General features: G+C 45.8%; 1 protein-coding gene across 1 annotated transcript; it reads right to left on the reverse strand.

Moving 5' to 3' along the window:
• Positions 1 to 292: 292 nt before the first annotated feature.
• On the reverse strand, positions 293 to 8,920 carry LOC117518322 (uncharacterized protein C1orf226 homolog). Its single transcript, XM_034179423.1, has 4 exons — positions 8,800 to 8,920; positions 2,976 to 3,172; positions 1,741 to 1,865; positions 293 to 1,352 (listed from the first exon to the last, which is right to left on the reverse strand). Exons 1-4 carry the CDS (start codon positions 8,828 to 8,830, stop codon positions 695 to 697), a joined length of 1,011 nt encoding a protein of 336 aa, XP_034035314.1. The 5' UTR covers positions 8,831 to 8,920; the 3' UTR covers positions 293 to 694.
• Between the last annotated feature and the right edge of the window lie 4,164 nt (positions 8,921 to 13,084).

Genomic DNA, 13,084 nt, shown 5'->3' on the forward strand with positions numbered 1-13,084 from the left:
GGCAAACGTTACTTGTAAGTTGACATACTTGAGATAATGTCTGGCACACACAAAATGTATTTCTAACCTATGTTTTGAACCTACCGTTTTGTGGAATCTGGAACACCACAAAATGCTCCTGTATTGGCAGCATTTTTGATACGTCAGCATACGCTGGCTAAATCCTCATGGCGCAACAGCTGCATAACTTATTCGACGTATCCAACGTATTCGCAAAATTTTTCATAAGTTGGTATCCGCTGGCTAAATCGTCATGGCATGACAGGCCCATAAGGAACATTTTGTTTTTACACTAAGCAGTAATAAAACAAAACAAAAAAATTATGCCATTTTTATACGATCTAGCTGTTTAACATTAAAGCAAAGCGGATGTGATCCGTAACAAACCCGCCATAAAAACACGAAAAATACATTTGCTGTGATTAAACTCACAATCTGTTTTCGTTTGTTGGCATTTCCAACCTGTTTTCTTTCTTCGTGTTTCTCATTATCGTCTGGTTCCACCGATGTCCGGTCAGTCCCGTAGGATGCCAACGCATCCCCGCCTGCCTCTGCTCCAGAAAGTACTTGTTCCCTTTTCCCTTCACAACAACAACAACAAAAAAGCAAAAAAACAAACTGGATTTTTAAAGGTGGCAGTGAATGTTTGACCCACATTCAGGTCAGCTTTCCTTGGACCCGTCGGCTCTGATCGTTACTCAAACGACAGCAGGTCTGGGTGGGGCTCTGCATCCTCGCCGCTCACTGCAGTGCTTCTGCCGCAGAGGGCGCCATTCCCCACCTGCAGCTCCTCACCCAGACTGATACGGCAGGGGGTTTTCCCAGAGAGGGGGGTAGAGGCCAGCCGGGAGTCCGACTCGGACGCTTTCTGCCAGACGTCGCAGGACTTGCTTCTTGCCTCCAGCAGAGGGGGATCTTTGTTGATCAGATCTGGGACTGAGAGGTGCAGCAGGTGCTGAGGCACTTCAGTTCCACCATCTACAACCTCATCTTTCAGATGAAAATCTTGTCCGTCCGTCTGGTCGCTGTGTCTCGTTATCGTCCTGTCAGCGTCACCTGTCTGCTCCTCCGGGTCTCGCGGTGAGTCCTCGTGCTCCTCTCCTGCTTTCAGCTCCTCTTGCTCCTTGTCTTCTTGGGGTTCCACCTCCATGCTTCTCATCTCTTTCTCGGCAAAAAGGGGCGACTTCTCAGGGGAGGAGAGGAAGGACGTGGAGTCGGCGGGATCCGGCGAGGAAACCACGGGATCCGAGGAGATCATCATGTCCTGGGTGGTTTTCAACGCACGTGGAATACGCTTCTTCCCTGAGGGGGGTGGAGGGTCCAACCGCGGGAAGGAGTCAATGGAGAAGTGACTGAAAAAAAGAGGTGTGGGAAGGAAGAGGAAGAAGAATGTAAGGAAGGCAAGTGTGAGGACAGAAGAAAGACACAAACCTGGTGAGAACTTTGGACTGAAATTTTTAAGCCTGTAAACCAGAACATCTGACCAGCAAACAAGGTTATGAACATATATGAAAATATTAATTTATTCAGAGAGGTCAGAGGGCAACTGTGTGAGGATTCAAACCCACAACCGTCAGGTTAGAGGTTAGTCTGTTTAAAGACTTATGAAGAAGTGAGTGTGAAGGTCAAAAGTAAAACAATGATGAGGGTTTGATTTAATGTTTTCATTTCAGAGACTTTAACAAATGACTCAGTTACAAAACTCTGTGTGTGTGTGTGTGTGTGTGTACATGTACATACCTGCTGGCAGTAGTCCGGTTGACTTGGTCCACACAGTTCCACACGGCACCAATGTTCTTGTTGACCTCTGTAACCCCGATGTCCCCCAGGTGGCTGGGCTCCTTTCTTCTCAACAGGTCATTGACCTAAAACAAACAAAAACAAAACTGAAGGTCATCAGAGGTCTGATCCAAACCCTGAGCGGTCTACACTCCATGGCATCACAGTACAAGTCATCACAGGACATCTGTGAGACTTCATTATGACGCCAATCAGTCACAGAGACTTTTCTGATCAATATATGCTTTAGATCGTCCATCTTGGCTTCTTGGTTGATGGTGTTTTTCATAAAATGTTTTCCTTGATGTTTGACCAAACGATTCCAAAATCTAATCACCTGTAGATATCTAGTAAGACCCTTCAGCTGCTCCCTTGTTTGTACTTGGGGTCGCCACAGCAAATCCGAGGTGGATCTGGATGTGGAATTGGCACAAGTTTTACACCGGATGCCCTTCCTCACGGAAATCCACATTATAAGTAATATTCCCACCAAGTTGAAGGAAATACATCCAGCTGTTTTTGAGGTATCAGACACACACACAAGTGGGAACAATACCCTGCTGTCACTCCTTTTCCAACTTCCAGGGTAATAAGTGAAGACCTCAGCTCTACCAGCTCAACTCTACTAGTGTGGATAAAGACTTGGATGACCAATATGTAGACCCGGGTGTGATTCCTGGTCACATTAACTCTTTCCTTGGACAACACACTTCATCTGCACCGGTTCAGTCCATCCAGCTGTAAATGGGCACCCGAGCTTCGGTTGGAGAACTAACCCGCGTTGGACTGGGGTCTGGGTTTTGACAATCATCTGCTTCCTGCTACAGAATGTGGAGATGAGGACCGGCACCAGTGGGCCTCAGGACCTACTGGTATATAGGACTGAACGACACTGCTGAAGTGGACTGGAGTCCATGACCATCCCTAGATGGGACGCCGCTCCATCACAGGTTACTCCTCCAGACAAGACCTGCACCCATTTACAGTTGGATGGATGGTGACAATGCAGAGTAACACAGGTACTCTGAAGTACAGACTCGGAATCCAGACCCAGTCTATGTATTAATGGTCCAACTCCGGCCCACCTTGAGCCAGGATCGTCTACTTTATGGTGAACACTGTTTGACATCTTTGACCATCAGCCTTTGTGAATTCCAAGTGTGTTTTAGTGTCTGTCAGACTGTCACCATGCTAACCTTTGCCCCGACCGCTTTGCCAAGGTTAATGGCGTTTTTCAGCCTCTGTTGGCCTCCAGAGGAAGGTGAGTCGATAGAGCCGCTGCTCGGGTTTCGGTTAGCTGAGCCAGGGGAGCGTCGGGCCGATGGCAGACCTGTCCGGGACGTCAGGGGACTCTGCTGCTGCGCAACCGAGTTCTCAAACATACTTTGATCAACTGCAAGGACAGAAGAAACAATGAGAACTTAATCCATGATCTGGTTTGAAGATGTTGAGGTGAAGCTGCAGACACAACAAACATGAGTGACTTCTTTAAAGATACAGTGTGTAGGATTTATTGTCATCTAGTGGTCAGGTTGTAGTTTGCATTATGATGATGCTGGTCATGATTTTGTTTCCTTTCACTTTTTTTTTCTTTTTGGTGATGGGGATTTATGCTCCTTTGTCTTCAGTGGTGACAAGCAACATGTTTGATCTTCCACAAACATGAGGGTTCTCAAACTTGTTAGCCTATGCTAGCAGCTCTAGTCAGGTTCACTACGTTTCACTTTTAGCTTTTGTTGGCTTTCTTGGGGCAATTACAGAAACTAAACATACATTTTTTAAAAGTTTATTGTGCAAGCATTCAGAAATCCAAAGTTTCCACGTACCCAGATACCTATGACCGCTATCTTGGATTTTCAAAAGAGCAACCATAAAAATTTAATTTGGGACCATCTCAACTTCAGTACAACCTAGAACTTTGATTTAAGTACCTAATCCAACTTTTGTTTCAGGACAAGATATGCAATAGTACCAAATTGGAGAATCTCAAACTAGCCACATAACGGCCATTTTGGGTTTCACAAAATGGAAACCCTGAACTAATGTTTTTATTATTCACACTTCTAAATGACCTGGAGCTTCGATTTAAAAAGCTAATCTTACATTGTCAGGGCCAAGAAATGCAATGGTACCAAACTGGAGAATGTCAAACTGTCCATATGGTGGCCATTTTGGATTTTACAAAATGAAGACCCTAAAATGAATGTTTCCATTATCTCTGCTTCTAAATGACCTTGAGCTATGATTTTAATGGCTAAACTTATATTTTCTGGGATGATTTAGACATTAACTAAATACTTCAAAGTTTCTACCAATTAATCTGAATGTGTACTTACAATGAAATTCAAGTTATATTCTTTGAGGAGTCCTGCCATACAAAGGCAACAGTTAGCGTGGTCCAACAATGACGAAGTAGTGACCCTCTCCAGATTCCATAGAGCCTGTACCCAAGCAAGGTTTCCTGATCATTGCCAATACCCACTCTTGGCTTTACCTATCATGATTTTCTTTCATGGACACCTTCTAAAAATGTATAGTTTTCCTACCCACCCCCCCAACAAAACCCACTGAAATTACATAGTGAACCTGGATAATGGTGCAGACCATTATCAAGACTCTATTCTGTATCAGAGACCTATAACAATGATATAACAAGATGGAAACCATATGGTTATCCAAGCAAACTGAAAATTGGTTTTCTGAACACTTACACAATAAACTTTCCAAAAAATGTATAGTTTTCCTCCCCCACCCCACAAAAAGCCAATAAAATTCCATAGTGAACCTGACTAATATAGGGGAGCAACCACTGTGCTGCAAAATGTTATGGATGGATCAAGAATGTCACATGGCAGGCTCCATGGGGTGGGGGTGGGTGGGGGTGTGCACTCCCATGTCCATATGAAGGACTCATTCTAGGCTCAAGAAAACACAATAAATCATTGTCGCAGTTAACTAAACATTAATGACCAGATGGTTATAAACGTTAGCTTCCATTTATGCTAATAAACACCCATCAATCAGACACACTGGAGCTTTAAAGGACAGCTGCAATCACATTTTTGCCTCACAGATCACATACACCTTTTTTTTGTTGTATTTGGGACAGGTGTCCGGCGCTTCAGTACACAAGCTTTTCTTCCAGTACTCCAATATTTATTTACTTTATGCTGTTGGACGAGCTGAAGGCCGACGTTCAAATCACACACGTTAGAATTTAGTGCTTTGCAGAAATAAATCAATAAACAATTAAAAACATAGTAACGTTGCTTGTGCATTCTTCTAACGTCAATAATATATTATGGAAGGCGCGGCGTTTTGGCATCGCTTATGCAGCACAGCAGCAACTGAATTGAAGCCGAAGCAGACAGATTCTAAAGACTAAACTGTCCATCTCGTGTATCACTGGAGCACTATTTTGCCACTGGAGTAGCGCTTCCTCTGCTGTACTGTCCAACCCCCCCCATCATAACGAAACTCAAGTCTCTACCCACCAGAATACAAAGGTTACAAAAATATTTTTTTAGAACCAGTGACACGATATATGTGGAAGTCCTTCGCTCGGTGCCAGTTTTTGGCCAAAACAACTTAAAATCTCCAATGAATCAAACAATTATGATCAGATCCAACAGCCACTTTGGGGCACTAGTGCACCAACACCCATCACTGACCCTCCATTGGAATGATGGAGTACAACAACGTGAGTGCAGGTGAAGTTGAGTTTGTGCAGGGCTCGGCATTAACGGGTGCGTGACTGTCCGGTACAACTAAAAATTCAGAATGGGACAAAAAAAAACGTTACTAGTGCAGTTATCCAATGGGACAATTAATCTGGAGTTTGAGTAGACTAGTAAATCAGCTACTACAAATGTCCGTGTTAAGGTGCCTGACTCTGGAAAAAAAAAAAAATTGCCAGATTGAAACAAGAAATGCACGTCTGCCAAAGTCTTGTTTCATGCCAAAGATAACGATACGTCTTTGGGATTGTTATGAGTCATTTTTTCTCTGATAATTAAAATTTTATTAGCAAATAAAGTCATGAAGTCATTACTAGTTAAAGTTAAAGGAATACTCGGCTCAATAGAGCTCTGACTCTTTGTCAGCCTGGCTACAGTGCTGAAAAGAAACCTGGGGTTGTTCTTGTTTTCTTCAATTAGTGATGAGTAGTAAGATGTCCTAGCTTTACGGAGGGCTTTTTTATAGAGCAACAGACTCTTTTTCCAGGCTAAGTGAAGATCTTCTAAATTAGTGAGACGCCATTTCCTCTCCAACTTACGGGTTATCTGCTTTAAGCTGCGAGTTTGTGAGTTATACCACGGAGTCAGGCACTTCTGATTTAAAGCTCTCTTTTTCAGAGGAGCTACAGCATCCAAAGTTGTCTTCAATGAGGATGTAAAACTATTGACGAGATACTCTATCTCACTTACAGAGTTTAGGTAGCTACTCTGCACTGTGTTGGTATATGGCATTAGAGAACATAAAGAAGGAATCATATCCTTAAACCTAGTTACAGCGCTTTCTGAAAGACTTCTAGTGTAATGAAACTTATTCCCCACTGCTGGGTAGTCCATCAGAGTAAATGTAAATGTTATTAAGAAATGATCAGACAGAAGGGAGTTTTCAGGGAATACTGTTAAGTCTTCAATTTCCATACCATAAGTCAGAACAAGATCTAAGATATGATTAAAGTGGTGGGTGGACTCATTTACATTTTGAGCAAAGCCAATTGAGTCTAATAATAGATTAAATGCAGTGTTGAGGCTGTCATTCTCAGCATCTGTGTGGATGTTAAAATTGCCCACTATAATTATGTTATCTGAGCTAAGCACTAAGTCAGACAAAAGGTCTGAAAATTCACAGAGAAACTCACAGTAACGACCAGGTGGACGATAGATAATAACAAATATGGATGGACAAGACTAAGAGTCAAGCTTTCAAATGAATTAAAGCTCTGTCTGGGTTTTTGATTAATTAATAAGCTGGAATGGAAGATTGCTGCTAATCCTCCGCCTCGGCCCGTGCTACGAGCATTCTGGCAGTTAGTGTGACTCGGGGGTGTTGACTCATTTAAATTAACATATTCATCCTGCTGTAACCAGGTTTCTGTAAGGCAGAATAAATCAATATGTTGATCAATTATTATATCATTTACTAACAGGGACTTAGAAGAGAGAGACCTAATGTTTAATAGACCACATTTAACTGTTTTAGTCTGTGGTGCAGTTGAAGGTGCTATATTATTTTTTCTTTTTGAATTTTTATGCTTAAATAGATTTTTGCTGGTTACTGGTGGTCTGGGAGCAGGCACCGTCTCTACGGGGATGGGGTAATGAGGGGATGGCAGGGGGAGAGAAGCTGCAGAGAGGTGTGTAAGACTACAACTCTGCTTCCTGGTCCCAACCCTGGATAGTCACGGTTTGGAGGATTTAAGAAAATTGGCCAGATTTCTAGAAATGAGAGCTGCTCCATCCAAACTGGGATGGATGCCGTCTCTCCTAACAAGACCAGGTTTTCCCCAGAAGCTTTGCCAATTATCTATGAAGCCCACCTCATTTTTTGGACACCACTCAGACAGCCAGCAATTCAAGGAGAACATGTGGCTAAACATGTCACTCCCGGTCCGATTGGGGAGGGGCCCAGAGAAAACTACAGAGTCCGACATTGTTTTTGCAAAGTTACACAACGATTCAATGTTAATTTTAGTGACCTCCTATTGGCGTAACCGGGTGTCATTACTGCCGACATGAATTACAATCTTACCAAATTTACGCTTAGCCTTAGCCAGCAGTTTCAAATTTCCTTCAATGTCGCCTGCTCTGGCCCCCGGAAGACAATTGACTATGGTTGCTGGTGTCCCTAACTTCACATTTCTCAAAACAGAGTCGCCAATAACCAGAGTTTGATCCTCGGCGGGTGTGTCGTCGAGTGGGGAAAAACGGTTAGAAATGTGAACGGGTTGGCGGTGTACACGGGGCTTCTGTTTAGAACTACGCTTCCTCCTCACAGTCACCCAGTCGGCCTGCTTTCCCGGCTGCTCGGGATCTGCCAGACGGAAACTAACGGCGGCCAAGCTACCTTGGTCCGCACCGACTACAGGGGCCTGCTTAGCTGTAGAATTTTCCACGGTGCGGAGCCGAGTCTCCAATTCACCCAGCCTGGCCTCCAAAGCTATGAATAAGCTACACTTATTACAAGTATCATTACTGCTAAAGGAGGTAGAGGAATAACTAAACATTTCACACCCAGAGCAGAAAAGTGCAGGAGAGACAGGAGAAGCCGCCATGCTAAACCGGCTAAGAGCTAGTAGCTGTGCTAAGATAGCGGATTCCTAAAAACACTCAAAGTGAATAATGTGTAAATAATTTAGAGGTGATTCAGCAGAGGGAGTGCTTTAGTTAAGGCGCGTGAAGATTACACTGTGAAACAAATCGTTATCTAGGTAACTAGATCAATCTAACTGCGCAGATTAAACAGCTAACAGATACAGCAAAACACCGCTGTGCTCCGGAACAGGAAGTGATACAATACCGCAGTGAGAGCCAACCACCAGTAGAGGCCCTGTGACCTTGAAAATTAGATCAAAGTCACTCATCACCAAACTCAACAAAGCTGAAGAGATGCATACATGGTGCAAAATTGGTGTTCCTGGAGTTAACCTGTGGAAGTTACTGGGAGTACTCTGATGGCAAGGAAAGCAGGGACGGACAAACGGACGCATAAACAGCATTCCTATATTCCTCAAACTCTACCAGTGGACATGCAGACCTTAATGTCGAGCCCAGATATCAGGGAAAAAACAAAAACAGCAAGCAAAAAACAGAAACAACTTACGCGACAAAGTGTCCAAACCAGCAGAACAAAAACACAAAATCACAGAATAAAAAATTTAAAAAAGATACAAAACAATGGTCATGACACATGCACAAAAGCAGCGACAGAACCAATGAAAATGAAGCATCACAAAGAGGAAAAAAGGGAAGAGGATGTTTGGTGATCGGCGGTCCAGGCGAAGCGTCTTACCTCTTGGAGAGAAATAATTCTCAGGAGGCATTTAAATGAGATACAGAAAGTAGGAGATTATTTGAGCTCCACAAAGCAGATACGGCTGCAGAGTCATAAAAACATTTAATGAAGAGACTTTCAGCATCAATATCATGGTACAAATGGAGAAAACACCAACACGTAACCTTGACTTCACTTTATTTACCGTTCCAACTCTGAGGGCTATTAAAGAGCATCGGTCAGAGGAATGCGACCTCATTGTCATGAAGTTACCACAATAATGTCAAAAGAAGCAAAACTGGCCCGTTATACCAGAAGCTGAGCAACATTTGTCTGTTCCACAAATATTCTCAGATTCTTTGACTGATTTATACTAAACCTGGTATGTGGATGATGGACATTGTTAGTTTTACACTCTGGTTTGTACCAACCTCAGGTGGTTTCTGGAATTGCCCATCAAGGCTAAGTTTGCCAAAAGTCAATCACTGGGGTCAAGGTCATGTCTGCCTGTCTGTATGTTGGCCTTGTCCTCGTTGGGATGTTAATGAAGGTTGACCCTGAAACTGGCAAAGGTCAGCCAAGGTCATGGAACTTGATTTCAACATAATTTGGATCAAATGCTGCACAAAGGTCGATTCCAGAACTACGCCAGAGAGGACCGAGGTGCTTGATGGTCTACGAGTTGTTAAAGTGGTGGACTATTAACTAGGTTCAAATCCCTGTCAGACCATAATCTCACTAAGTGCCCTTGGGTAAGGTCCTTAATCTTACCTTAATGGGTGAATGTGAAGCACCACTGTAAAGCGATACACAAATGCAGTTCATTTACCACTTACTGGGCTCAAATGTCAGACTGCTGTAGGTTTTACCATCTTCAGTCAATATCATGTCTGTCTGTTTGTCTGTCTGTCTGACTCTTCCTACCAGGTCCTTTACCTGATTTCTACCAAACCTGGTATGATAATGTTGGTTGACCCTAAAACTGACTTTAACGAATTTGTTTTGGCGACTTTCAGCCCAACAACTGAACAACTGGTGTTGTGGTGTTCAGTTGTTGGACTTCTGTGCTAGTCACAGTTTGTCCATCATAAACACCATGTTCGAGCACAGGGGTGTCCATAAGTGCACGTGGCACCAGGACACCCTGAGCCGGAGGTCGATGATCGACTTTGCAGTCGTATCACCTGACCTTCTGCCACGTGTCTCGGACACTCGGGAAAGAGAGGGGCTGAGCTGTCGACCGATCACCACCTGGTGGTGAGTTGGATCCGCTGGGAGGGGAGGAAGCCGGTCAGACCTGGCAGGCCCAAACGTATCGCGAGGGTCTGCCGGGAACGACTGGCGGAACCCTCTGTCAGCGAGGTCTTCAACTCTCACCTCCGGGAGAGCTTCTCCCAAATCCCGGGGGAGGTTGGAGACATGGAGTCTGAGTGGACCATGTCCTCCACCTCCATTGTCGATGCAGCCGCCTGCAGCTGTGGTCGCAAGGTCTCTGGTGCCTGTCACGGCGGCAATCCCCGAACCCGGTGGTGGACGCTGGAAGTAAGGGATGCCGTCAAACTGAAGAAAGAGTCCTACTTGTCAATTGTTGGTAGGTGGGACCCCGGAGGCAGCTGACAGGTACCAGCAGGCCAAGCGTGCTGCAGCCTGTGTGGTCGAAGAGGCAAAAACTCGGGTCTGGGATGAGTTCGGAGAGGCCATGGAGGAGGATTATTGGTCAGCGTCAAAGAAATTCTGGCAAACCGTCCGAAGCCTCAGGAGGCGGAAGCAACTCTCCGCCAACACTGTCTATAGTACGGGTGGGGAGATGTTGACCCTGACTGGGGATGTTGTTGGGCGGTGGAAGGAATACTTCGAGGATCTCCTCAATCCCATTGTCACGTCTTCCGAAGAGGAAGCAGAGACTGGGGACTCAGAGGCTGAAGTCACCGAGGTGGTCAGAAAGCTCCTTGTGGCAAGGCTCCTGGGGTGGACGAAATCCATCCTGAATACCTTAAGTCTCTGGATTTTGTGGGACTGTCCTGGTTGACACGTCTCTGCAACATCGCGTGGCGGTCGGGGACAGTACCCCTGGATTGGCAGACCGGGGTGGTGGTCCCTCTGTTTAAGAAGGGGGACCAGAGGGTGTGTTCCAACTACAGGGGGATCACACTCCTCAGCCTCCCTGGTAAGGTCTATTCCAAGGTGCTGGAGAGGAGAATTCGACTGATGGGCGAACCTCGGATTCAGGAGGAGCAGTGTGGTTTTCGTCCTGGTTGCGGCACACTGGGCCAGCTCTACACCCTCCATCGGGTGCTCGAGGGTTCATGGGAATTCGCCCAACCAGTCCACATGTGCTTTGTGGATCTGGAGAAGGCGTTTAACCGTGCCCCTCGAGGCGCCCTGTGGGGGTGCTCTGGAAGTACAGGGTCCGGGGTCCTTTGCTAAGGGCTATCTGGTCTCTGTATGACCACAGCAGGAGCTTGGTTCGCATTGCCGGTAGTAAGTCAAACCTGTTTCCAGTGCACGTTGGCCTCTGCCAGGGCTGCCCTTTGTCACGGGTTCTGGTTATGGACAGAATTTCTAGGCGCAGCCAGGGTGTAGAGGGGGTCCGGTTTGGGAACCACAGAATCTCATCTCTGCTGTTCGCGGATGATGTGGTCCTGTTGGCTTCGTCAAATCAGGACCTTCAGCGTGCACTGGGGCGGTTTGCAGCCGAGTGTGAAGTGTCCGGGATGAAGATCAGCACCTCCAAATCCGAGGCCATGGTTCTCGACCAGAAAAAGGTGCCTTGCCCTCTTCAGGTCGGTAGGGTGTCCTTGCCTCAGGTGGAGGAGCTTAAGTATCTCGGGGTCTTGTTCACGAGTGAGGGACGGATGGAGCGTGAGATTAATAGATGGATCGGTGCAGCATCTGCAGTGATGTGGTCGCTGTATCGGACCGTCGTGGTGAAGAGAGAGCTGAGCATGGGGGCAAAGCCCTTGATTTACCGATCGATCTACGTTCCGACCCTCACCTATGGTCATGAGATTTGGTTCATGACCGAAAGAACAAGATCCCGAGTGCAAGCGGCCGAGATGAGTTTTCTCTGCAGGGTGGCTGGGCGCTCCCTTAGAGATAGGGTGAGGAGCTCTGTCACTCGGAAGGAGCTCGGAGTCGAGGTGCTGCTCCTACATGTCGAAAGGAGCCAGTTGAGGTGGCTCGGGCATCTTTTCCGGATGCCCCCTGGACGCCTCGCTGGAGAGGTGTTCCGGGCATGTCCCAATGGATGGAGGCCCCGGGGACGACCCAGGACACGCTGGAGGGACTACGTCTCTCAGCTGGCTTGGGAACGCCTCGGGGTTCCCCCGGAAGAGCTGGGGGAGGTGTGTGTAGATCGGGAGGTTTGGGCGGCTTTGCTTGAGCTGCTGCCCGCGACTCGACCTAGGATAAGCGGAAGAAAATAGATGGATGGATGGACTTTCAGCCCAATCTAGACCAAATGTGGCACACAGGTGGGTTCCAGAATGACCCTGGCACTTATTTGGTGAAGGTCAACATCACTTGGGTCAAATGTCAGCTTGCTGTACGTTTTGCCATCGTCAGTCTTTGGGGTGAAGGTCAAGCTCATGTCTGTCTGTTGGTCTCCTCCTACCAGGTGGATATGTGGATTAAAGTCCACTCTGCTCACTGGGGTTAAGTTCAACAAATCTGATTTTAAACCAGAATGGGACCAAACGTCGTGCATAAATAACTTTACAAGTGGTTTCAGTGAAGACTCTTCATGTACTTGGAGGCAAAAAATTATACATAAAATTAATAAAATGTGACTTTTGGCAGAAGATGAATCCTTCTGATCACATAAAACTGCTTTTGTCCTCATTCGGGGTTTCGACACCAGCTGACAAAAAGGTTGGGAATGTGGTCAAAGTCTGTTCCAAGATCAGGTTTGGTGCTCGCCGAGTCCGGAACTTTTTCTTACAATCAAACCACTCGTACGTTATATCACACACAAAAACCCAATCAGGAAGCAAAACTGAATTTACAGCTTTTTTTAAAAAAGTCCTGAGTGTGACATTTGTCTGTTCACATCATCATGGGTGTCGACCTGGACATCAAGGTCATCATGACCTCAGAATCAATCCTTTGCATCTTTTTAATCTTTATTTCTATTGAAGAAGTAAACACTTTGGAATGCTGTGCGTCATGCCCGCTGATGTTCTCTTAATAAAATGCAAAACAGAATATTTTTGGCCCCTGAAGACAAAAAAAAAAAAAAACACCTCCCACTGCTGGCTTCCCTCACTGTGTGCTGAGATTCATCACCAGCCTTTATGTCCATTTC

Source organism: Thalassophryne amazonica, chromosome 10, assembly GCF_902500255.1.
Source record: "Thalassophryne amazonica chromosome 10, fThaAma1.1, whole genome shotgun sequence".
Classification (NCBI taxonomy): Eukaryota; Metazoa; Chordata; class Actinopteri; order Batrachoidiformes; family Batrachoididae; genus Thalassophryne; species Thalassophryne amazonica.

What these genes read in the sequence shown, in the direction of transcription:
- LOC117518322 (XM_034179423.1), bottom strand. Translation starts at nt 8,830, where the DNA reads ATGCCTCCTGAGAATTATTTCTCTCCAAGAG. An exon ending in GAATTATTTCTCTCCAAGAG is followed by an intron (nt 3,173 to 8,799) that starts GTAAGACGCTTC and finishes CTGTCCTTGCAG; the next exon opens with TTGATCAAAGTATGTTTGAG. An exon ending in AACCGGACTACTGCCAGCAG is followed by an intron (nt 1,353 to 1,740) that starts GTATGTACATGT and finishes TCTTTTTTTCAG; the next exon opens with TCACTTCTCCATTGACTCCT.